The sequence below is a fragment of the Erpetoichthys calabaricus genome, chromosome 11 (assembly GCF_900747795.2).
Source record: "Erpetoichthys calabaricus chromosome 11, fErpCal1.3, whole genome shotgun sequence".
In the NCBI taxonomy this organism is placed as follows: domain Eukaryota; kingdom Metazoa; phylum Chordata; class Cladistia; order Polypteriformes; family Polypteridae; genus Erpetoichthys; species Erpetoichthys calabaricus.
Window position 1 is genome coordinate 64,389,949 of NC_041404.2, and position 26,663 is coordinate 64,416,611.

At 38.9% G+C, this 26,663-nt stretch overlaps 1 protein-coding gene across 1 annotated transcript in view; it reads left to right on the forward strand.

Annotated features, from left to right (window-relative positions):
• Positions 1-324: 324 nt before the first annotated feature.
• Positions 325-26,663, forward strand: part of gm2a (ganglioside GM2 activator) — a 33,295-nt gene continuing 6,956 nt past the window's right edge. Inside the window, exons 1-3 of the mRNA XM_028813217.2 lie at positions 325-685; positions 980-1,132; positions 24,514-24,696. Of these exons, the coding sequence (XP_028669050.1) occupies positions 572-685; positions 980-1,132; positions 24,514-24,696 (450 nt within the window). The 5' untranslated portion in view covers positions 325-571. The remainder of the gene's footprint in view (positions 686-979; positions 1,133-24,513; positions 24,697-26,663) is intronic.

Below are 26,663 nucleotides of genomic sequence, written 5' to 3' on the forward strand. Positions count from 1 at the left end.
ATTGTATATTAATCAATCTTTATTTTATATAGTGCCTTTAACTGCGCACTCCAACATGCAGGTACTGTTAAAATATTCACGTTCTTTGCTCCTGATTTTAGATGTGTTTTGTTCTACAGGATTTCCACATGACAAAACAAATTACTTTGTCTTATTAAATAAATACAATAGTTTAACTTTTAGCATAAGTGCCCGTATATATAAACCAGTTTTGTACTTTTTCAGGTCAGTGTTAACGGCAATCACTTACTTACTTACAATGCTTACTTACTGACATTACATTTTATTAATGGTCCTCCTTCCTCAAGAGGTCTCTATAAGCAGTAGGATCGCTTTCATAACACAAAACAATATCTGCTGTTCAGCCCATGAGTGTTGTTATTACAAAAAAGGAAGTAATTTACAATAGAAACTGTCACAGCTGAACTTCGCTTTTGAACATCGCAGACCAGATGATCACGTTCATGCTGCATACAATCCTGGCGAGCTGACATTCTGACGAGCGCTAAGATTTGCTGAATGGTTTTGCTTCACTCTTCCGTGTTGCGGATTAAAGTACTGCAGTGATCGAATGATCTCAATGAAAATGGCAATAGTCTCACACGTTTACTTGTTATGTATATTTATTGTAGCGGGCACAGCCGACGATTTCATTTTTCGAAAAGTTCACTTAAATTCTGCAAAGGTTAGTCACATGTCTTTTTATATGTGACGTTTGCCGAAATGTCTTATTGATTTCTATGTATATGTTTATATGCAGTTTAACATAGATGAACGTATATGTACAGTTTGATGTAGCAAGATTTGTGGACAATTTGTCTCAGCTGCAACACTTCATTTGTATTGTAAATACATCACGAAAATACTGAAAACGCGAAATTATGATCTATATGTATCTTGTTAGATCGCATTTTTATCATATAGATAATGGAAGATCAGGAACTGATGCCAATAAGAATTCCTTTTTTTTACACTTCAGGCTGTCGGCTTTTCGTGGTCAAACTGTGGCGGAGACAAAGACCCGGCTGTCATGAATACGATGTCCTTGTCACCGGACCCCATCGTTATTCCGGGTGACTTGAAGGCAAGCGCCGCTGGCAGCACTGCTGTGGCGCTCAGCTCGCCGCTCTCTGTAAGTGCGCGCTTACTTGATGCTATCTATCTATCTATCTATCTATCTATCTATCTATCTATCTATCTATCTATCTATCTATCTATCTATCTATCTGAAATAATACGATTCCATTGTAATAGGATAAATACAAATTAATACATGCCGAATATTTCCTTTTCTGTGTGTTTTTGTTGAGTAATTAACGTGTCTACAGGAAAATATTAGTCGATGGAAATTTTGAAACTTTGGAATAAAATCCGCCCATCCATCTATCCGTTTTCAAGCTACTAAACTGAAATGTGCATCCTACTTACTTGTTTTCTTTAATTGCAATAAACATGGATGAACATTATGCTATTATTTTTTCAACCTGTAATTAAATAAAGATACATTCAATGTTAGTGTATATTTTATAGCACCATAGGTGAGGTGTCACCCATTGCATGGCTGCACTCAGGTCTTAATGTAGAATCCTGAGTTGGTTTGTCATGTGGTGGGTGCGGCAATGCGCAGTACAAGCGTGTGCCTCCCAGACCCCCCCCCCCCCTCTCTCTCTCTTTCTCTTCATATATGTTAAGTAAATACATTTACAATTGGAAATTACATTATTCTCACATATGCTGCAAGTGTGTGGTCATACAGTAATTAGTTGCATATGGAAATATAATATAGTATACTGTAGCCCAAGCCATTAAACTTGTGCATTGTTATTTTCTATTTGTATTTAATTTTTTATAATTGAGTACAACTAATTGTGCTTTTAACTCTTTTAACAATTGCAGATGAACATGTTATTTATGTTGTTAGAATTATTAGGTGGAAAATACATCTTTCACCTAGTATTTCTTGAAAAGTAATCATCTAGACTGCAAACATACTTTTTTCAAAGTGTGGTTAATATTGATATTTGTTCCCAATTTTTATGGTGTCTAAGTCTTCCAGATTTAAATACTTCTGCTGCATTTGTCCTTGTCTGTGTTGGTTTTCTGCTAGGACTTCAGTTTTCCTGCCAGATCCCAAAAGATGCTTGCATTACATTAATTGGTGGTTTCAAGCTGGCCCACGCATGTGTGGCAGTGAGCCATGTCACAGACTGGCACTGGGATGCTTCCCGCTTTCCCTGTGACCCTATGCAAGTCTAAACTGGATGAAGTGGGTTTGAAAATGCCATTATGTGTTATGCACTGTAATTCACCATAAGACAGAGGTCTTCAGGGTCATGGAGGAGCCCTGTGGCTGTGGTTGCAGATTTACATCTGAACCAGCTTCTGCTTTTACCATTATTAGACATGCTGCTATTTCCCTTTTAACCCTTTCCACAATTGTTAACAGAGTCTGTGAGTTGTTGTTACAAGAATTCAGCAAGTACTGTACCTGTGTCCATACCGATGAATTTATTCTCTTTATTATTTCAGATTTTCTGTTACTTACACCCTTGCTTACTAATGAGCACATAGATTGATATGACAATAAACTTGCTGCTGTCCTTTAACATTTGGTATCATTTGCATCGGAGTCTACTCTACTCCATTATTGTTAGTATTTGGATACTATTAAGATAGGAAACATGACAGAAAAAATAAATTAAAAGGAAGAAAGTAACAAAAGACACTTCAGATTATTTGATGTTAAATATGAATCTCACACCTCTCTGTGTTTCTGAATACAGAATAAGAACAGAAAAAGGGCAGCTAATTAAATAATGTCAGTTAAAAGTAGGACTGACTCGCTGGCTTAGAAACAGGTTGGAACAAACACCAGCAGCCAGAGAGCTCCCCTGAACATGAAGATCCTACCCCTGAGATGTTCCTCTGTTGTAGCTGTTTAAATGCTTGACAAGTAACAGCAGACCACTGATTGTAATATTTTGAAGTACACTCTTGTTTTACATGAGATATCTGTATTTCTTTTTTCCACGTGTGATAATAATTTTAAATTGTGCTCATGTGTAACCTTTATGATGGCTATCAATGTTTGAAAATCATTATGATAACCTTTTAAAATAGCATTATCAAATTCACTTCAGCTATTCTTTTCCTATAATGATTGGTAGAACAAGTTTGAAATGGGCATCTATATAAAGAAGACTGAAACTTCCATCCATCCATCCATTTTCCAACCCGCTGAATCCGAACACAGGGTCACGGGGGTCTGCTGGAGCCAATCCCAGCCAACACAGGGTACAAGGCAGGAACCAATCCCGGGCAGGGTGCCAACCCACCGCAGAAGACTGAAACTTATTAATTTTTATGGGGTTTAGGGAACTTGGAAGAGTATGCTAATGCCCAGGCAGCGTACAAAGACGTAGTTCACAAATCATGGAGGACACCTTAACATGACATTTGTGAAATAATTGGTGTGTTGGCTTGACTTTTTTCTATACAATCCGCATTATTGGTGAAAACTTTTGGAGTAAGGATGGGAAGATTTCCTGGTTTGGAGAACTGTATTACTCACAGAACCAGTGGCATGTTACTTTTTTTAGGTACTTTAGGAGCACTCACAGCAGTATATTCTTCTGGAAATCCCTCATGTATCATTTTGAAGGAGCCTGCATGAACATACAGCTCCACACTCAAAATGCTCTATTCCAATGAATATGGCACATCTTCTTTCCAACATACGCAGAGATAATATAACTAACAAAACAAAGCATGGTATGCATGGGTTGTACTCATTACCTTCACATGACTACATTTATTGCCGCTAAAACAGAGTGGTGCCCCTTATCATGCACAGGATAACTTTCTCGTGTGTACCCCGTTTTATAATCCAGCACTAGCTGTGCTACCCTTCTAAGACTTAAATCTAAGTAATCAATGTAGACCTCAGTGTTAACATTTGCAGTGCACCATACAATACATACTGTTTGTCTCTGTTATATGCCATTTGGTATGGGATTTGTAAAGGCATGGTTAATGTTTGTGATGTGCCATCTATTGGAGTGCTAGAGACATAGCAACTGGACAGACACACAGACAGACTCGCATACATTTTTCCTTTTATTAAGTTGGATAGCAGGTCAAGAACATTCTCAAGATTTTTTTCAAATACAATATTATGCTTACTTACCTTGACAGTGACATTCATGTCCCTGGTGACTCTTCCTTTGAAGTTGCTGGAAAGGGGAATGTGGCACTTCTGATATCTTTGCAAAAAGGTGAAGGTCATGGTCCTGGTGCTTCCTGTTTTGCTATATGGTTGAGAGATATGGATGCTATCCAGTGACATGAGACGAAGACTGGACTCCTTTAGTACTGTGTCTCTTCAGGGAATCCTTGGGTACCGTTGGTTTGACTTTGTGTTGAATGAGCAGTTGCTCATGGAGTCCTGAATGAGGCACATCACCTGCATTGTGATCGAGCGTCAGTTACGGCACTATGGCTATGTGGCGTGGTTCCCTTAGGGTGAGCCGCTGGACCAGGCCAAGGGGACACCCACGTAACACCTGGCTGCGATTGATAGATGGTCATTTCTGGAGGGTCGGACTGGACTGTGTGTCTGCCTAGCAGGTTTCCAAACAGGATCCCGAGCTGTTTCGTCATGTGGTGGATGCGGCAATGCACGGTACCTGAGCTTGCTCCCCAACCTGACCTGACCTGAATATTATGTTCACAGTAATAGGCTCCAGCTCTCTATGCATATGTTTAGCATTCCAAACAGCATAATAATTATACACTATTTTAGTGGTCCGGTATTCTTCACAGGAAGACCAAGTTTGTTGGGCCTGGAGAAATAGGCAGATGTTATCGGGTTGAAGCAAAACAGGTGCACACATCATGGAAAGTCTATCACATCCAAGCCGGGCATATTCTGCTAGAAAGAATATTTAACAATGTGCTTTTGGGTGGCAGTCTTATTTATTTCTTATTTAATGAGGTTCAATCTGATTGTTAGCAAGACATTATAAATAAGGACTGTCAGCAGTCAAAGGAAGTGTGAATCTTTGTGGGGCCTTCACACTAATGCTTACTTACAAGGAGGTGGAGAAGTGTATTTTTGGATTGCTGTTAAGTTTAGATTTTACACGAGTTTTACAGCTCATTAGGAGATGAATAACACAGCCAAATTGTGTGAAAAGTCATTGCTGTTGTTAAATATCCGGGTTAGCATCTGATGTGAGATGGAAATTCATGATGCCAGTATGTGTGCTGCCATCTCCTTGACAGAAACAATCAAGCTTTTTGTCTATTGGTTCTTAACTTTAGCCGGAAACATAAGTTTGTAAAAGTTTATTTCAAGTTAAGGTGTTTTCAGGTACATTTTGAAGAGGTATGGTGATGCAGTTGTTATCACTGCTGCCTCACAGCCCCAGAATCTAGACTTTGGATCCCCATGCCTGGACAGTTTTCCCTCCAACATCCCAAAGATGTGTGTTAGGTGAAATGTCAATTCTAAATTGGCCCAGCATGAGTGAATGTGCCCTGTGAAGTACTGGCGCTGTCTCTGTGGCACCTCCTGTATTGTTCTCAATGCTGTCAGACTATGCTTTAGCCCTAGTTGCCATTGAATGGTTCTGCTAGCAGCTGTAATTATTGTTATGTTCTTTCCCCAGTATTGTAGTATTCTGTTTATTGTGTTCATAAGAATTATGTATGAACCCTTTGAAATCACTTCAGCTTTTTTGTCCACTGCCTCCTAACACATTGGTATGAAAAAAAACCCACATGAGATATACTGTACATCTTGATGTCTACTTATGCAAGACATTGAGCCTTTTCCATCTATTTCTGGCACTCTAGACTCAAAAATACTAATTTTTAGGCCATTCATATTTTGTAAAGGAAATTATCCCCTTATGATAAACAGTAAACCAATAGGTGTGTTCAGCAGAAATGATCAGAAGGACTTACGTATCCCTGGTTAAGAAACAACTGCTACCAAATCAAGTTTACTCTTGCCTCCTGCTTTACCTCCTCCCTATTTGGAATTAAACCCCAGCTTTGTAGCCGTGTTTCAGACTGGACACAGAAGTGGCCAAATTGGCTGAGCCAAAAGAATTCAGTAGTTGAGTGTGGCTGGAAGCAGTGCTGTTATCTGCAGGGGCCTTGCTGTTACTGAACCATAAAGGGCACGTGTTTTGAACATTGCGTCAGTGTTGTAGTACCTTGGTCTGTTTATAGAGTTTACCTATGAAGTAATTCAAATATTATTTTAACATTTAAGAAATTCTGTTATATTAACTCTTCTAACAATGGATTGTTATTTTTCAAGTCCATGGTATTTGATATTTTCCCCACAAAGTGCTGCTGACTATCACATGTTCTCCTTCCTAATTGTGATGAAAGTATACAAAGCCACAGATCATACTGAAACTACTCATGTCCTCTTCTCACGTCTTTTTTTTCAGTAAATGTGTTTCCATGCATTCATCAGGCAAACATCTACTTTCACACTTTTGGCACATTTCTTTTAATGCTTTTAGGGTTTCAGTATCTTGTCTTCTAGTTTACACTATTTATTTGCATTTAATTGTGGACAGTTTGTTATTTATTTGCTGTAGACTTGCCTTTTTACCTTATCAGTCATTATCAGATATGTGTGTCCAAAATAGGAATGGTACAATTTTCTGTACCCTCGAGTTGCGTGGTATACTGTAGAGAAGCTGGAAAAGTTCAGGTTCATCACGATTGGAACTTTATTGGAAGTTTGTGGCTATCAACAGGGAAGTGGTGTATAGTGTATCGTGATAGTGTGGCACATGAGTAAGGCAAGCAATTGTGTGGTGCACTAGTGAGGCTAGAGTAAGGTAGGGAATTTTGGAGTTATCCGTTATTTACTTCCAAGCTGTTTTGCTACCGGTACTGATATCTGAAAGTTGGTTTCAATACTGATGTCAAAATTTTAGTGCCGATCCAAAAATTCTTTACCTTCAAATCCAATTGCAGGGGCTGGAACATCATCAATAGCAAAGCAGAATCCAACCCTGGCCTGGGTACCAGTCCACTGCAGTGCTCATTCACTCATACTGGAACAATCTAGAGTTGAAGGTCCCCAGACACAGCAAAATATAACACTTTCACAGGCAACGACCAGATCAGAATTTGAATCCAGTGTCCTAATGCACTGAGCCAGGAGCACTAACCATTATGCCACTCATCCTAATGTACTCTGTAGCATGACTTGTAACAGCCCTGCTATTTTATGCTGCCCAGAATCCTGAACAAAAATAATGGCAACTCAAAACACTTAATAGGCGGCAAACATCCTCTGCCTATCTTCCTTGTAGGCATTGGTTTGTCCTCTTGCTGTGAGCTCTTTTTCTGCCTTCTTCTCCACAGATATGTAAGCCCTTTAAATCTTTTTATGGCATTACTGCCATCCTAAAACATGTCTTCCAAACTGCTTATGGGTATTTTAATTCCTTAATCCACAAGAGAATCCACAAAAAAAATAAATTAAATAAAATAAAGTATCACATATGATGTTTGGAAATTCATAAGATTGATTACTAGTGAACAGTGACAAGATGCAAAGTGTCTCATTGTTCTGTACCATTAATTTGATTTGTGATTGAACTGTTCATTTTGGAAAGGCCCATCCATAACGGCAAAATGAGCAAAGGACAAACAAAGCATCATATCTGAAGCAGAGTAGATAATATTGCATGATAAGTTAGGGGGAAAATTGATTTTTCAGGCTTGTACTCGTAAAACGTTCTGTCCATGTTTGTCACCTGATTTTGTGTGTAAGTTAGAACTTGCACTGAAAATGTCTGTTATTGAAAATATTATAAGTACATAATGCTTAATTACTTATTTCCAGAAAAAACATTTTTGAAATCTTCTATATAAATAAAATTGCAGTCTGTTTGTTTGTCTGTTTCCCTGTTTGTTTGTTCGCCATTCATACAAAAATGGCTGAACTGATTTTCTCAAAATTTTGGTTTCAATATCCAACAAGCCATCCGGTGTATTAATGTGGGGATGAACATCTATTCATGAAACCACAGTAAACCAGGAAATACAGAGAAGAAACATTCATAGTTCCTACCCAAGAGGGAGTTACTTCAGTTATTGAATCCAGCCGTACTCAATATGAAATAATTCCTGACTCATGAGAGCAGGGAAATTGATATTTATCAAAAAGTTAGTGTAGAAGACAAATGGGACACTTGCATTTCAGCCAGTTTTGACAAAAAGGCCAGAATTTGAGAAGCACAAAAATATATGTTTTCTTACGTTAATCTTTTATACAAGTATACCCAGACAATGCCCAGTATTTCTGTTAGTTTTTAATAAAATGACAGTGAAACAAAATTACTATCAATAACAAACATAAATAATTTAAACTAAAATTAACTACAGGTATGTACAGTATGTTGACCTTATGCTTAAACAACCTTTAGTTTTTGAAAATAAAGCACCTCAAAGATTTGGAGAAGGCATAATGATGGCATAAAAAGCCACAACTAACTAACTATTGAACCCTCAGCAGAGATGTGATGTGTTTCCTGAGGGATTGCTAAGATTGCCACTCCCCCCTTATAACAGCCTGTGGTCCCTAAGACATTGCTGTAAGACATACTTAGGATGATGGGAATGACAAGCAGCAGTTTCTTCGTCCCCTTAGATAATGGACAGATGCCAATCTAACTGCTACCTATGACATAGCTATTTTTTTGTGTGAAAAGTGAATTTAAGTGAAAATATGTGCAAACAAGATGGTGCATGCAAATACATTCTTCATTTCAAGTTGTGTTAGGCTATCTGTTGTATTTGAGGATAGGACAGTAGGAAAGTGCTACCAGGATATTGAGTTGATGGGTCATTAGTAAGAACTAAAGGATTCAAACACCACTTGGCGTAGCCTCGGCTGTTACAGCACTAAAAATGCACTGCTCTTCCAGCATGAAATCTTGTGACAGGTTGTTGTCCTTAATGAGTTTGTACATTCTTCCCATGTCTGCATCAGTTTTTCTCCTTCATCTCCAACGACAAACTGGTTTGATTAATTGGTGAATTAATTGATGATTCCATATTGACTCTGAAGATGTGTCTGTGAGTGTGAATGAATAGGCCCAGTGATGGAATGCACACTGTCCAGGTTCTATTTCATGTCTTACACCCAGTGCTACTATGATAAGAAGTGGCCCCTGTGATTCTGAATCAAATTAACCAGGATGAAGAAAGTTGTGTTACACACAGGATGATACTGAGCTGTTTGTCATAGTTCCTGTAAGGTCTCCAAAATAAACTGAAAAAATATAAATGATTACACTGTGCATAATGAATGGTTCTGTAAAATTTTAATTTGGCTGTGGAAACATGAGTATCATCAGAACATTAGAAAAGCTTTTGACAAGAACAAGACAGTAAGCTCAACAAAGCTCGCCAATCCTAGCCACTTAATTACTCCTTGTGTTTTGAATGTCCCTAGAGCTCTACTCCCCACCACACTACTTAGTAACTTAGTCCATGTGTCTATAGTTCTCTCTGCAATGAAAATCTTCCTAACATTTGTGCACAATTTACCCTCAACAATGTGCCTCTGTGTTTTTGTTGAACTTATTTTAAAGTAGCAGTCTCAATCCACTATACCAATTCCTTTCATAAATTTAAACACTTCAATCATGCCCCTCATAATCTTCATTTGCTTTAACTGAAATAGTTCAACACCTTTAATCTGTCTTCATAACTCATTTACTGCAGGCATGAAATTAGTCTACTCACTCATTTTCTAGCGCTGCTATGTCTTTTTTGTAGCCCAGAGACCAAAACCCCACATAGTACTCCAGGTGAGGCCTCACTTGTGTGTTATGAAGCTTAAGCATAAACCCCTTTGACTTGCACCCTACACCTTGTGCGATATAACCTAACATTCTGTTAGCCTTTGTAATGGCTTCTGAACACTGCCTGGAGGTTGATAGTGACAAGTTCACTATGATTGCTAGGTCCTTCTCATAAGGAATGCTTTCAAGTTTCAGAATTCCCATTGTGTATTAAAATCTAACATTTCTACTTCCTATGTGTAATGCATTGCATTTACTGCTGTAAAATTTTGTCTGTCACAGATATACTGAAGCATTTTCAAATCTAACATTTTTACTTTCTACATGTACTATGTTGCATTTTCTTCCATTAAAATTTGACTGCCTCAAATCTGGCCATGACTGTATTCCCACTGTAACGATCCAATGGATTTCAGATTATCTACCAATCCTCCTAACTTGGTAACATCTGCAAACTTAACCAGTTTGTTATTTATATTCCTATTCAAATCTTTTATATTTATTAACTATCCGTCTCTTGCGGCTCTACCCGTGTATTAGTGAAAAGGATAGTGAGGGCCCTGTCTGGCTCCCCACTCCTGACGTCACGCTTCCCCGTCCCCTTGCCCTGTAACCTCTGTCTTGAATTAGCACGAATATATTGCTCTTGCAAGTGAACTATGATTCTTAGCGCTATGAGAGAAGTCACAAAATCAACTGGAATGTTCAAGCAAATTATAGAAAAAACCCAATATATATCCGTTAAGTAGTTCTCTCATTTGCTAGCTAAGCGGATGTAAGATAAGCCCGAGGCTGACACATGAGTGAGGAGGGCCCTGGCCCTGCTCCTCTCGGCCCACTGTGTGTCTCTTGGATTTGCGCAAATAAATCGTAACCGCAAGCAAACTATGATATAGCGCAATGAGAAAAGTCGCGAAATCAACCGGAATGTTCAAGCAAATTATAGAAAAAAAACCTGATCTAAATCCGTTAAGTAGTTCTCTCATGAAAAGTGGACAGACATACAGACAGACGTTGGATTTTATATAGAGAGAGATAATAGCACTGGCCCTATCACTGATGCCTAAGGGACATCACTCTTAATACCACCCAATTCTTATAAGGTTCCTCTCACCATAACCCTCTGCTTCCTGTGCGTTAGCAGACTTTGCACCCATCTACAGACTATACCTTGAACTAACACTTCATTTAATTTGATGCCCAACTTCTCATGTAGGACCTTATCAAATACTTTCCGAAAATCAAGATAATGGTGGTATTGTGGCACATTGGTTAGTACTAATGCTTCACAAATCCAATGTTCTTGGTTCAAATTCCACATACATTCTCTATCAGTGTACACATTCCCCACATGACAAAGACGTGCATGTTATGTTAACTGGCAATTCCTAATTGACCCTGTGGAAGCGTGTGTATGGGTACTACAATCGCCTGGCACTCCATCCATAGGTGGTTCTTGCCTTTTGCACAGAGCCAGATTGGATTAGGCAGGTTTAAGAATGTTATATTGTATTATGTGTTTAAGAAGTAAGAAAGAGGTCAGTGAGTAATGTGAGAGACGTTAAGAGATTTAAAGGAAAAGCAAATATAGTGAAGTGTTGATAAGATAAATACTTCTTTCCAAAAGATAACAAGGGTGGTTACAGGACATCTGAAAGTCGGCTAAATGATGTGTTGATGACTAGAGCTAATGTACTGCTGTGAGCAGAGAATGAAAATCAAGAAGACATAGAAAAATTACAAACCTTTAGGTTTTTTCTTAAGGTCTTAATTAGTTAGCAAACTCATACGGAGTATCATATGCAGTAACTCATCTGTTCCATGTTGGTAACATTTCATATACAGAATCATTGCGTTGTGAATTATGCATTTCAGTGTAGTCACATGTTACAGAATTGAAGACATTTTAAAAGCATACGGTATACTGTGTGAGGTGTAACCAGCAAATTCCAAGACTGAATCTGATTCTGTAAGATATGGTGATCTATACCATCACAACATGTCTGCCGACTCACCTATACATAGTAACTCAAGTCCCACCTGTTGATCTGGCTGAGTCTATTTGAAGAGATGGTGTCTTATAAGAGTCTCTGAACTTCAGGAAGTTGCCGCATGCTCCTGTAAAATCAGCACTTTCAAATCAAGAACTTCCTACAAAGCCATTCATGAATATATCTCCCAATTAGTTTTTAAAGGAATTTTATCTAGATGAGTCTGGGAATATCTTTCAACATCTTAAAGATTAATATAATTTTGCAGACTCGTTCTTCTAATGATTGAGTATGCTTTGTATTCTGATTTTACTTTTAACAGTAAGTTATAAATAGAAGTTTAATTACTCTATAAAACCAGTCTGGGCCATAGCCAAACATATTTGGAGTTATGATGTTCAACAGTCTCTTAACTCCCATGAAGTTCTACATAGATGAGTAGATGCAAGCAGCAGAGTGAAGCAAGCAGAGCACTGAACGGGTATGGACACCTTTTACCATTTGAGCCAAATTTGTTTGGAGCTACAAAGTCCTTTCATAAGATCACTGACTGACACTTCTCCACTACTAAACGAGCCACTGCCTACTACTATTACTACTAGTACATTTATATAAAAAGCACATTTTCCGGCACTTAAAGTTTAGACATTATGTATAGTTTGTGTTAGACTTAATGGAGTATCTAAGAAAGTATACTCAAGGGAAGTACTTTTGTATTAAACATTCTCAGCAGAAGTGATCGTGACCGTGATTCAATAAATACACTGGACTTGTATGAAGTACCTATTAACATAGACAAATGACTGCAATAACAGCTACCTTTAAACATGGTAAATGTGAGGATGATTCTAACTTGGGTGGATTCCTATTGAGACAGATAAATATCTAAAAATGTACTTGGACAGATTTAATAATTGGAAAGGCAAGTGATAAATTATGTTTAAAGTATAAAATCTATGAATAAAAATGATTACTTATGAGCACAATGATGGCATAGAGTTGCAGTAGTTAGTGCTGCTGTTGCTGGTTCCTCCTCACAGTTCCAGGGGGCCAGGATTCGAATCTAGGCCTGGTCCCATGTGCACGTGTGAAGTTTGCATGTTCTCTTTTTGTCTGCATGTATTTTCCTCACAGATGTGCAGTAGAAGTGGTGACTCTCCATTGTTCAGGTGTGAATGGTTAGTGGACCCTGTGATCAAATGATAGTCCATTGAGCGTTAGTTATTGTTTTGCACCCAGTGCTGCCTGCATAGACTCTGACCCACACAACTCCAAACTAAATTCAGCAGATTCAAAATGGATGGATGGGAAGATCTTACTTATCAAATGAGCATTACATATCCTCTTTAACATTTATTATACAGAGCTATCCATCCATCCATTTTCCAACCCGCTGAATCCGAACACAGGGTCACGGGGGTCTGCTGGAGCCAATCCCAGCCAACACAGGGCACAAGGCAGGGAACCAATCCTGGGCAGGGTGCCAACCCACTGCAGGACACACACAAACACACCCACACACCAAGCACACACTAGGGCCAATTTAGAATCGCCAATCCACCTAACCTGCATGTCTTTGGAAGGAAACCGGAGCACCCGGAGGAAACCCACGCAGACACGGGGAGAACATGCAAACTCCACGCAGGGAGGACCCGGGAAGCGAACCCGGGTCCCCAGGTCTCCCAACTGCGAGGCAGCAGCGCTACCCACTGCGCCACCGTGCCGCCCCATACAGAGCTAATGACAAGTAATATTTCTCAGTTTTCCTCCCTGTCCCAAAGGCATGTGTTGCGTTTATTGTTATGGTTTTTCTCAGCAAGAGTTCCCTGTCATGTATTGGCACTACATGGGTGGATGCATGAATGGAGTACCCAAATGAGGGATGTTAATGTGTATAGAGTACACCATTTGAAAAAGACAATGGACTCATTGCTGTGTAAAAAAGCTAATAAAAAGCTGCTATTGTAGAGCATGCTGGGTAGTGTTGTGAATGTTCTGTGTAAATCATTTGGGGGACCAGTTTTATTCTACACATCATGCTGGTTAAAGCCCAAGTAGAATATATTCCTGGACTAAAGTATGAAAAGGTATCAAGAAGGGCTAAAGAAATATAATTTCTGCAGCCTCAACAAATGGAGACTCACTGAAGTAAAAGGAGTCCTGGTTGAGTGGCTCATTTCAGAAAGCCTGTTACTTTAAAACTCTGACTCAGTGGTAAATTAGAGTCACTAAACGAATAGAAATTCAAGAGTTTTTTTCAGGCTGGATGGTTTGTTCACGTCAAAACTTGTTCTTGTGATCCTATACTTTTCATTTGTCTCTTTTTCCCCATAGACATTTTCACAATATCCAGTGTGGTATTAAAGGCTGTGATGCAACAGGAACTTGTGATAAGCAGAAGGCGCTTGTGTCAGTGCTTTTTACACAACATGTTTGTTTTTTAATATGAGTGGAATATAAAGGGCAATTAGAAAAATCTTTTAGTGTTTAATGTCACAGACATTTTTTAGTATAATGTTGAAAACAAAGGTTTCAGATCCTGTGTATATTTGCATTATTTGTTAGTGCTGGCATTTTTCCAGAGGAACGTGTTAATTGTGTTGATCTAAATTTTAAGAGCTCCCAGCTTTTAGCACTTCACGTCGCTACACGTCTCCTGCCCACCACCTGTGAGGCTGATCTCACATGATGCTTTTGAGCTCTCCATTGCCCTTGAAATTATATCTTGTTTCACTAAAAAGAACAACAAGGTTTCATAGTTCTAGCGATTCTTTTGAGTTGTTTGTTAATATGAGAAGTTTGAAAAAAATGTTCCCACAGAGATGTAGAAGTGTCAGTTTTGTGGGAACAGCCACACTTAAAAAAAATAAATAAATCTGATAAAAACTTCAGTCAGAATTCTTTTGTGGTGCAGTTATTAATTATAATTCAACATAAAAAGAGAGAAACTTGAACAGAGTTAAAAATAAGATCCATATACCGTATGTTTTAGCCCTTAAAAAAGCGAGTCTGGAATTTTGCACTAATGTGAACATTGAAGTGCCAAAGGTAACGCCTAAGTTGGGAAAGTTGTGTGCTGATTCATCCAAATGATGTCTTATTATTCTGCATCAACTGAGCCATCTGTCCATCCAGCCATCATCCAACCCGCTATATCCTAACTACAGGGTCACAGGTGTCTGCTGGAGCCAATCCCAGCCAACACAGGGCGCAAGGCTGGAAACAAACCCCGGGCAGGGCGCCAGCCCACCACAGGGCGCACACACACACACACAGCACACACTCGGGACAATTTAGAATCGTCAATGCACCTAACCTGCATGTTTTTGGACTGTGGGAGGAAACCGGAGCACCTGGTGGAAACCCACACAGACACGGGGAGAACATGCAAACTCCATGCAGGGAGGACCCGGGAAGCGAACCCAGGTCTCCTTACTGCAAGGCAGCAGCGCTACCACTACGCCACTGTGCCGCCTGAGCCATCTAATGAAATTTCATTTTTTTTCCTGAAAGTCAAATTGCCATCAAGCACATCCATGTGGGCTTTTGGTGATTTTTTTCTCCTGTTTTTTATTCCCACATCTCAAAGGAGTACATGTTAAGTAAAGTAGCAACTTTAAAAGTTGTCCTGAGTGTGGGTGTAAACGTGTCTTACAGTGGACTGGCACCCTATCTAAAGCTGGGATGCTCCCAGGATAGGCTTTCACATGTCTGGGTGTCTTGCCATCCATCGTCAAAGCCCTTAATCTTGTAAAAGATCCACCACACTTTTTATCTGTCTGTCTAATATAAATAATTATAGAATAATGTGAACTTGAAAAATCACATTTTGAGCAAAGTTTTTTGATTTATTATTTAGAAATCAGTTACCCATAACTAGCAGTAGGAGATAAGTAGACTTTCGTGAAACCCACCATGAAGAGAGAGATAAAAGAGTAGGAAATGTGAGTCATACTGCCCTCACCATCCTCCCCATCTCATAGCTTTTCAACGAGTGCATTCAGTTTTGGCTTATCCGAGTCCCGCTCCAGCCACCACAAGCAACTAGTCATGAACGTGTCAGCATGACACAGAACTGCAAAATAAAATTTTAAGAATAGCACATCTGAATTACCCACAATTTTTTTCACTTATTTTTTACCTACTCATCCATATATATTTAATAAATTATCAATTTGAACATTCTCTCAACAGGAAGGATCCATTTTAGAGACCTGCCAAAGGCTGATGGGTGGATGTACTATTACAGGACAAAGCACATTTGTTTTTCTTTTAATAAAAAGCCAGAAGCTTATAAATCATTTACTATGTACTCTCACATTTTCCATCTGAATTATGTTTGACAATTAAGAAGTCTAGTTTTCCAAAAGATGTGCAGAAAATAAAAAAATTAAACGTTCTAGATAACAAAGCTAACAATGCTATTTACTTCCAGCATTTTAGCCATTTTATTTTTGTGGTTAAGTTGGTCAAGTCGCATTTGAAACTGGCAGTACATTTGTAAGCAAGCAAAGAAGTTGGCATTTGCTTAATGTTTCCAAATTTCTGCTGGTCATTCTTCACTGTGCTGTCTATAATCGCTCCTCTTCATTGTTGATTCAGTATATTGCTTGACTGCACGTAAGTGGTGTCATTATTAACTGTGACATTATTAGTTAAAGGTGTATGATAAATGAGTAATAATTTGTTGCTTAATGAAAATCAGAGAATTCAGTAGCACATCTGCAAAATGCTTCTTGAATCCTCAAATAGATGGATGCTAATATGCAGTTGAATTGGCAATTTTTGTTTTCTCTCTATCAGTCTTTTGACTTCCAAGGCTTACATGTGTTAAAGACTGTTGGTCAGACCAAAATGTCCCTGTCCCTGGCCAGGCAATAAAAATCTCTGGACAAGCACTGGAGGTTCTTTCCAGCCAATTGTCATAAAAGGCTCCCAGGACTCCACTGCCCTCTCTGCAGAGCATCTACAACTACAGAGTCCGAAGGAGAACTGCCTCAATCCTCAGGGACCACAGACCCCCAACACGAACTGTTCACATTTCTACCCTCAGGCAGGAGGTATAGAAGTATGAAATGCAGGACTTCCAGGCTAAAGAACTCTTTCTTTCTCAAGGCCGTTAGACTCCTAAATAACTGATTGGAGTTTATAACCATGGTTCACCTCACTCTATCTACCTCACACAACTGTATTTGACTTGTCCATCACACACCTACCTGCACATTACACTTTATACTTCTGTTCTGTTTTTTACACTTTATGCTGCCTCTGTTACTTATTATCTATTTGCTACTTATTATTTATGTTTAACTTTATACATTGGTGTGTTAACCATTGGCATTTGGTGTGGACAGTAAAGAAAGAATTTCATTGTACAGGGAAACGTGTTTCCTTACTATGCACATGACAATAAACTTTGAACAATTGAACAACTGACATAACAGTCACACCATCTAGGAAAAGCAAAAAAGTTTAACATGAAAGATATTTAGTGTAAATCAAGGGACATTATGCCGTGCCATTATAGTCCTACTGGTCACCATATTAGAAAAAAGACATAGCAGTTCTGAAGGCTGTGCAATAAGGTGCTAGCAAGTGATTCCCTGAAAGTAAGGGCATGTTCTGCTATGAGAGGCTAAGGGAATTAAATCTCTATAGTGTGATTCAGCAAAGGCTATTAGGAAACCTAATCTAGGACTTTAAAATTCTTAATGACATTGATAAAGCTGATCCAGCAGAATTCTTTCAGCTTTCTATTAGTTAACACTTGAGGACATGAGTTAAAATTAAAGTGAAGTGTATTTAAAAAGAAAGAAAGGTGTTTAGCTGAAGTGGAAGCCTTGACAAATTTTTAAAAAGTGTCTGTGTGAGAGACTGGGGTAGCTTACAGTAGCTGTTAGTTAGAGCTTGTTAGGTTTAATGGCCTTCTCTTTTTGTCCAGCTACTTACAAAATACCACCACAGAGGTACCGAAAAAGAAAGCAGAGAAAGGAAAATATATTACAAATCCCTGAACAGTTTTGATTATTCTATGCTTATCTTATCTTATCTTATCTTATCTTATCTTATCTTATCTTATCTTTTCTTATGTACTTTTAATACAATGCAATGCAATAATTGCATAGTTAGATCTGGAGCACCCTATATAAATGTCTACATGTGGAAGTGTGTGTGTCTGTCTGTCCGGAACAGAAGTACGAGACTACAGCATGAAGCTCATAGAACCAGCAAGGCGGCCCCAAATTAATGAGTCGGAAGAAAAAAGAAGTATTATGCTACAGCATGAAGCGGAAAGAAAGCGTGGCCAAAGTAAAACCGCCAAGGAAAGACAAACGAGAGAGAAACTCGCTTAGCCACTGATAGACAAGGGAGGTGAGCACGTCCGCAAAACAAAACCGCTGATTCTGCATTTCAGTTTTTTTTCTGACAATTTCAATAGTTTCTAGGAGCTTACACAGCTAGTATACTCTATAAAGAGTACAACTACAATGTAGCTACAAAAAAAGACAAATTTTTTAAAAAAAGTACTTTTAGCAGTTTTATTAAATGTTCCACAGTACTAACCTGGTGAATCCATATGGGTAAAGGACCACGGTCTACACTTAAAATGCAAAGAGAATCTCCTTCTCCATCTCTGTTTTTATCGAGACACATAGAGACTTCACTTTATTATGACTGTATGTAAAAGCCTACAGCGTCTGAGAATGGCAAGAAAAGCAATGCACATGTCACTTTTGCATTGTTATTATTCTGAATTAAAAAAATGTGTTAAATCTAAATGATGCAGATTGACGTTTTGCAAAGCAAGGACTGATGGTGTAATATGAGCATCAAGTGAGCATATGGCAGGAGAAGGATTTGACCAAGGCTTTCTGTCAGTTTTCAAACCTGTTTAATCCACTTCAGGATCACGGAGGGTGCAACTTTGTGCTCAAAGCAGAAACCCTGGATGGCATACTCTCTCACACCTCCCTCTGCCATCACCCATACAGTGTTAATTTATAGTGTCCAATTAACCCAGCCCTGTATAAGTTGCAATGTCAGAGGTAACTCATTCATACACCAACACAGGGCTGATTGAACTGTGAATTCACTTACCACACACAAATTCTGTTCCAACACAGACCAGGCAAGGCATTTGAACCCTGGATGCTGTATCAGTGAAGTTAGCATTAGTAACCATTTTGCCATCCCCATTATATCAGCAAAGGCAGAATTCTGTGGTAAAGTTACTCCTAGTGTTTTATTTACTATATTTGATTACTTTGTTTATTTCTTCTTTTTTCTTAGCAAACCACCATTTTTGCATATTTGGAAGCTCTTTGGCCGCTTAGCCCGAGCCTCTTGGGAGACTGATATGCTTTCAGTTACAATATATAAAAAGAAGTCATGGCTGTTATTGCAAGGATCTTCGCACGGTGTTTGGTTATATTAGCATTGGTGGTGTCAGCCCCCTAAAGGCTGTTCCTAACTCAGTTATGTTTCACTACCTCTACTGTACTGTGTATGAACTTTCATCTTCAAAAGATTAAGGTCTTGTTTGTGCCCCCAGGCAGTGAGGGGGCTGATATATTTACAAAATAAAGATATGCTATAAGCCCCTTGTCTCCTTTCTTTGTTAATAATGATGTGCATAGTCAGAAAATCAACAGATGCTAAGGCAGGGAGTATAATTGAAGATAAATGTGTGAGGAAAAGTAACTTGGAAGGTGTGTGAAAGCCGTTCTTTACCATCAATGTGCATTTCTTTTTTCACTGGCCAGTTACATTAGTTATATGACAGCCATTTCCTGAATTATATGACCACAAGACAGAAAAGAGTAAATGTCCTGGCTTCTTTTGCTTTGCCTTGCAGCTGAAAGAAAGACGGTTGTGTTCTCTTTTTATTAGCTTTTCACAGGAATCTGGTACTACTGTCTGCATATTGCAGTGTGTGACAAAAATAAAAATAACTTTACATAAAATTCTGAAACCCAACATCTGCAATAAGATGCTGCAGATATTCTATCAGACAGTTGTGGCGAGCGCCCTCTTCTATGCGGTGGTGTGCTGGGGAGGCAGCATTAAGAGGAAAGACGCCTCACGCCTGGACAAACTGGTGAGGAAGGCAGGCTCTGTTGATGGCATGGAGCTGGACAGTTTAACATCTGTGGCAGAGCGAAGGGCGCTCAGCAGGCTCCTATCAATTATGGAGAATACACTGCATCCACTAAATAGTATCATCTCCAGACAGAAGAGCAGCTTCAGCGACAGACTGCTGTCACTGTCCTGCTCCACTGACAGATTGAGGAGATCGTTCCTCCCCCAAACTATGCGACACTTCAATTCCACCCGGGGGGGGGGGTAAACATTAACATTTAACATTATACAAAGTTATTGTCTGTTTTTCACCTGCATTATTATCATTCTTTAATTTAATATTATTTATTGTATCATTATGCTGCTGCTGGAGAATGTGAATTTCCCATTGGGATTAATAAAGTATCTATCTATCTATCTATCTATCTATCTATCTATCTATCTATCTATCTATCTATCTATCTATCTATCTATCTATCTATCTATCTATCTATCTGTCTGTCTGTCTGTCTGTCTGTCTGTCTGTCTGTCTGTCTGTCTGTCTGTCTGTCTAATACATTCCAGAGTTCATCCTGGAAGCATCAAGGACAAGCCAGAAACCATCTCTGACAGTCTGGGTTGGCTGCAGCTGATAAACATCTTTTAAACCTTGATCTGTCAATAGTCATGACTAGGATGAGTCAGACCATGAGGACACAGAACAAGCAAGGGTGCTTGTTAAATGTTGGTCAGTGCTTTTATTAATCCACAAAGTCCACAAAACAAAGTACAGTACATCTTCCCAATAAAGAAGTTCCCCATACTAAAAACAGGTGATTCAAGTGGAGGTTAAAAAGTCGCAATAAATAACGATAGGTAAAATGAGATTGAAATCAAAACAGAATCTGTCCTTTAAAATTCCACGAGCTGTGATGTTTCAACTCTAAAAACTAAAGCTTCCTCTGCTTACCCAAAAGGGTCTCTGACACAAACTGTGACCAAGTTCAAAAAATAAAGGCGAAAACCTTAAAAGCATCTGACAAAGTCTTGCATTGAAAAGAAGACAGGTTTTAAATTTCACAAAATACAAAATCAATGTTAAACAAACAACTATCATTAATATCTGGAAACTTTACCCATTCTTGGATATACCATTCTTCATTTGTGTTGATCACTTTTATCTGACTGCATATGAACCAAAATCATACAGATCTTTGGAGAAGATTAAGCCGCTCGCTGACATAAAAGCATTTTTGACCTTTTCTTCAACTAGATAAGCTAAATAGAGCTGCTGAGCCACATTGCCCAGATGACATGTCACAGACATTTCTGGCCCGCCCATTAGGCAAGATTAAGCTGTTTCCTAAAGTGGCAAGTCAATGTGGCTGTCAAGTTTGAACCAAAATACAGTAGAGCTTGGATAGAAATAATGGAAAATAGATTTAAGGCAATAAACAGGAAGCTGTTATTTATGGAAGGAGTGTAAGTCTGGAATATGTTATCCAGTCATGATATTTAACTGGAAACTGCTTCAGAATATAAATGGAAGATTTACGTAACTGTTAGTAAAAGGGTGACACAGTAGTTAGTGAGGCTGCTTCACAGCTCCAGATTGTGGGGCCTGAAGACCAGACAGACACTTTCTGTTACAACATTCTCCTTGTCTGTGTGCCTTTCCACATTCTGTGAGTTACAATAATTAGAAGGTCTAAATTAGAACAAGAGAATGGTTTTGATGAGAATGGGTCATTCAGTCCAACAAGCTTGCTAACTTTGTCCACCTAATTTCTTCAGAATAACATCACAATGTCCCCTTTTGAGCAACCATGAACAAGTACCCTGTGACAGACTGGCCTAATGTTCAAGATTGGTTCTACCATGTAGCCAGTGTTTCCAGGGTAAACTCTGACTCCTAATCACTCTGAACTAGATAAGCAGGTTAGGAAATTGATGGAGTCAGTGCCAGTTCTGGGTGTTAAAAGTGTACTCTTGATCCAGGAGCTTGACCCCTGCTGTGAGCACCATTGAAGTCTAGCCCCAATGACTCAAACAATTCTCCACTAATTGTCCCATTTGAACCTTGAGGTGTAGGGATCTAGCCTGAGGACATGACATTTAAAACACTAATTTCAAAGATAATGTCCCTCATCCTCCAATGCCATCTGTCTTTTTGATGTGCATGAGCCAGCAATCAGCAATACGGGAACACCATTTTTTGGCAGTTTGTCATATAATGACCCACCCAGAAAATGGGGGACACTTCTCAAAAGAAATGGCCTGAGCCACAAATAAGTATTCACTACAGAAGAAAAAGACATACAGTCTGCAAAGTACTTTATGCATTCATGACTTCACATGTTATGTTAAACAATAAAACAAATTAGAATAGCATGGACAAAAATATTGGTTTACTTAACATAATATTTCATAAGACAGCCTTTGGATACAGTAACTGCAATCAAGTGCTTGATGTGGCTCTGAGTGAGTTTTCTACACTTCATAACTGTTGTTTGGCTAACTTTTCATGAGGAAACTGCTCCAGTTCTCTCGGATTTAATGAGTGCCTTCTCCCAACTTTGAATTTTTTAAGCTCTTCTTGTAGATAGTTAATGGAATTCAGATCAGGACTCATAGCAGGTCACTTCAGAACAGTCCAATGTTTTCTTCTTATCCATTGTAGGGTGTTTTTTTAGTTATAATTTGTTTTTAATCCTGCTGAATAGTCTGTTTTTGTTGGCTCTGGGGCATTCTCCCAGAAAGACCGTGGCTTGCCAATATTCATTTCTGCAAAGTGTGAGTTCCAGATTTGACTATTTTGTGTTTCTCTTTTATAAGTGGGGTCTTCTTGGGCCTTCTACCATGGAGTCAATTTTCACTCAGGCAGTAGCAGATGATGTGAGTTGAAACTGTTGCATCTTGATGTTGAAGGTCATATTGGATCTGTCGTGAAGTTTCTCTTGGTTCTTTCTTCAACATTTGAACCATCTTTCTCTTCAATTTTGAGTAATTTTTCCTCTTGTGGCCACATCCAAGGACATTGGCAACATTCCAATGGGTTTTAAATGTTTTGCTGATATTGCTGACTGTGGTCACAAGATCATCAAGCTCTTTGGAGACGGTCGTGTAGCCCTTATTTTGACTGTGCTTAGCTATTACCCTTTTTTTCCTTCTCAGACAACTCCCTGTTTTTCTTTCTTGTTTCCATATTTACTGTGACCCACACACAGTGATATAAAATAGCTGAGTGAGTACTTTTCTCCATTTAAACAGGTGGAATGAGTGAACATAATCATGAAGACACCCATGATAATCATTAAAAGACATCAGTCTGTTTGAAGTATCAGTAAAATGCAATCTAATCATTTTGCTTAGGCCATCTTGAAATGTTTTTGTAGAATAAATAAGAATTTACTTACAGCTTTTATTGTTTTATTACACCAGCAACCAAAGAAATGCACAAAAAGAACTTTTAATTTCAATACATTTTAGGAAGAAATAATTCATTATTTGAATAAAATGCAAGGGTGCCATGATTTTCAGCTGTTTCTCTGTGTTTTGCAGTAAATCTGGAAAATTTCTAAAAACCTGGCATTTTCAAAAGGGAAAGGAGTGTAAATACCAGTTTTATGTAAAGTAGGGTTAGATGGCAGATGGGAGATGTGCAGAGTCATTAAAGTGACAGTGGATTCTGTTATTTGGCGAACTGGCGTATACTGTATGCAACCACACCACTAGGAAATGCACTACCAATGACATTCCACTTGAAAATTGGCAAGATGGTCTATGGGCTCAGTCTTATGATACCTTTTTTTGCCCCTGTGACATTGGAGTTCTGTCACAGTTCTAATCTGAAGCTTTTGGTCTTAGGCAAGTTACTTTAAATTTGAAGTCAACCCTGTTAATGACATACAATTTCTGAAATAATTATACCATTTTGGGAAGCAGGAAGCAAACCTTGTACAGCAGGATTTTTGTTTTTCCACATATTAGCCAATGCTCATATGAGAAGACTAGTTTGTTCATTGACTGGAGAGTGGGCTGTCTGTGAAACCCATTTATGCCACAACAACAACAACATTTATTTATATAGTACATTTTCATACAAAGAATATAGCTCTTTACAAGATGTCAAACAAATGCAGAATGGACACACTTTTGAAGTGGTTTAGAAGATATTTATTTTTAGAGAACTCAAACTAAGGGTCACGAGTAGTTCGGTTGTCAATTATTGAGAGATTTAGAGGTGAGTCCTAACTTCATATTATATTTTCTCAAAGATCTTTCAAAATTGGCTATTTTGATCAATGGGCAGGCAAGCAAGAATTTGTATGATGAAAAATGCTGGAAAACATCTTAACAGAAAGGTTTCCGTCAATGCTGCTGACTACTTTAACTATGAATGTTGTAGGACTGAGAAAGGAGCCAGGTTTGTTAAAACTGTAAGCTGTTTCATATGCGTAGGACACCTTAGATCAGCCCATAACAAAACTGTTTAATAAGCAACTATATAAAGACATGCCAATTGATGGCAACTATAGTATAATGCAAAAAACATACCTGAATATGAATAGGAACTCATGGAGTCTGTCAAAAACATTCTTGGCTTTTTTGTCTTTTAGGTTAATGTTACTCTTCACAAAGAGGTTGCTGGATTTTGGGTGAAGGTGCCTTGTGTGGAACAGATTGGTAGCTGTGACTACGAAGATGTCTGCCAGCTTCTTGACACCCTGATACCGCCTGGACAGGACTGTCCTGAACCACTTCATACCTATGGTATTCCTTGCCATTGCCCATTCAAATCGGTGAGTTTCATAAATAAAAAAATAAAAATGAAGAAATATGAGGTTGTTTGTCTGTACTATATAGTTTTAAACAAGTTTGAGTGTGTCAAAGTCAAAGGGAATAGAGGCCAGATAGCTGAACTATACTGTATCATGGACATTAAAAGCAGAGCACAGTGTGTAGTACAGGAACAGAATATGGTTGTAGGAGGTATTGAAAAAAAACAGCTGATATCCTGGAAGGCCCCTGTTCTCTTGTCAGCTAAAGAATTTGGAGGAACTGGACAATTAAGGAACATACCAGTAAGTCATAAGTATTTAACAGAATAGGGATATAAGATATCCCAGTGTTACAGCTTCAATTTCTGACTCAGTTACCATGTGGATGAAGTGAGAACCTTCTCCATGTAACTGAGCCTCCACCTTCATTCAAAGATATGCATGTTAGGTCAACTGGGTGTGTGCTCATGTGTGTTAATATACCCTGTGACCCTGTGATGGACTGGCTGTCCAGCCATTGTGTTGGCTTCAGCCTGGTACACAGTGCTGCCGGGAAAGACCCATATTCTTTGTGACTCTATAATAAAATAAGTGAGCTTTGAAAAACCCCAAACTGTACTTACTTATAATATGAAAAGATTTTAGAGACTGATTTGTGTTCTAGGACTTTAGCAGTAGCAATTTGGCAGTGGCTAGTGCTGGTGCCTCACAATTGCAATGTCCTGGGTTTGAGTTCACATGTTCTTCCTGTGTCTATGTGGGTTTTTCCGTGGCTACCCTATTGTTTCTACTACATATCAAATATGTACTAGTTAGGTTAGGTTAAAGCTGACTTCATGTCCAGGGGTAGTTCCCCAGGCTGCATCCAGTACTGTCAGAATGGACCCCAGTCTCCACAGTCCTGAATTGACTGAAATAGGCGGGTTTGATATTTTAGGAATGGATATTAGGATGCTACCTGGTAGATACATTATACAACAGATAAAAGAATGCTGTTATAGAGTAGTCTTTTTGCCTTTATAATTTTTTTTAAACAACCAAGAAACTTATGTTTTATCATTAAATTTAGATACTCGAGATTAGGAAAAGACCAGCAAGCCCGCGATTCTTGAAAGAATCACAAATCCAAGAATGGCAATCACTTTCTGTTCCCTCCGATACTTGGAGGGATGAAATATCATGGAGGGTGGGTGCGTCCTGGGAAAGTTCATTTAATTAAATAAACATAATTGTACTAAAGCGGTTTCTGTTTGGAGCTTTGACTCATCTGGTTCTGGTGTTTCAGAAGCGCGTTGTAGGCGCCTTCGTTTATTGTTTTTATCCATGCAGTCTCTTTTTTGTTTCTCTGTGGCTGTGTCGTCAGCGAGAAGTCGTTTGCTGACGGCGGCGGATTCGCGTGCTGAAGTGACCATGGCGGCGGATCCAGGCATTCTTGTGTGGGCGCCTTCGTTCATTGTTTTTATCCATACGGGCTCGTTTACAGGTCGTAGCCATACAGGTTCGTGTTTGTATTACTAATCGTTGAGCTCCTTCCATTTGGAGCCATGACTCCAGAAGCGCGTTGTGGGCGCGTTCGTTCATTGTGTTTATTCATACAGACTCGTTTTGTATTTCCGTTAGTTGAGCTCTTTCATTGTGGAGCCGTGACATCTTTGCTTCTGGTGTGTCTGAAGTGCGTCGTAGGAGCCTCCATGTATTGTTTTTATCCATGCGGTCTCGTCTTTGTTGTTCTGTGGCTGTCTCGTTAGGTAGAAGTTGTTTACTGTTAGGAAGCATACTCCAACTTACACACACTGACTGCTGGCACAGTGAATTAGAGCAGGTGTAGTATACAGGTTGTGGTGTTTGGGCGCCATGACTGACTCTGGGAACTACGGGCTCAGTTGTGTATTACAAATCGTTGAGCTCTTTCCATTTGGAGCCGTGACTCTTTTGCCTCTATGGACACCGACTGCTGGCACAGTGGATTAGAGCAGGTTTAGTTCACA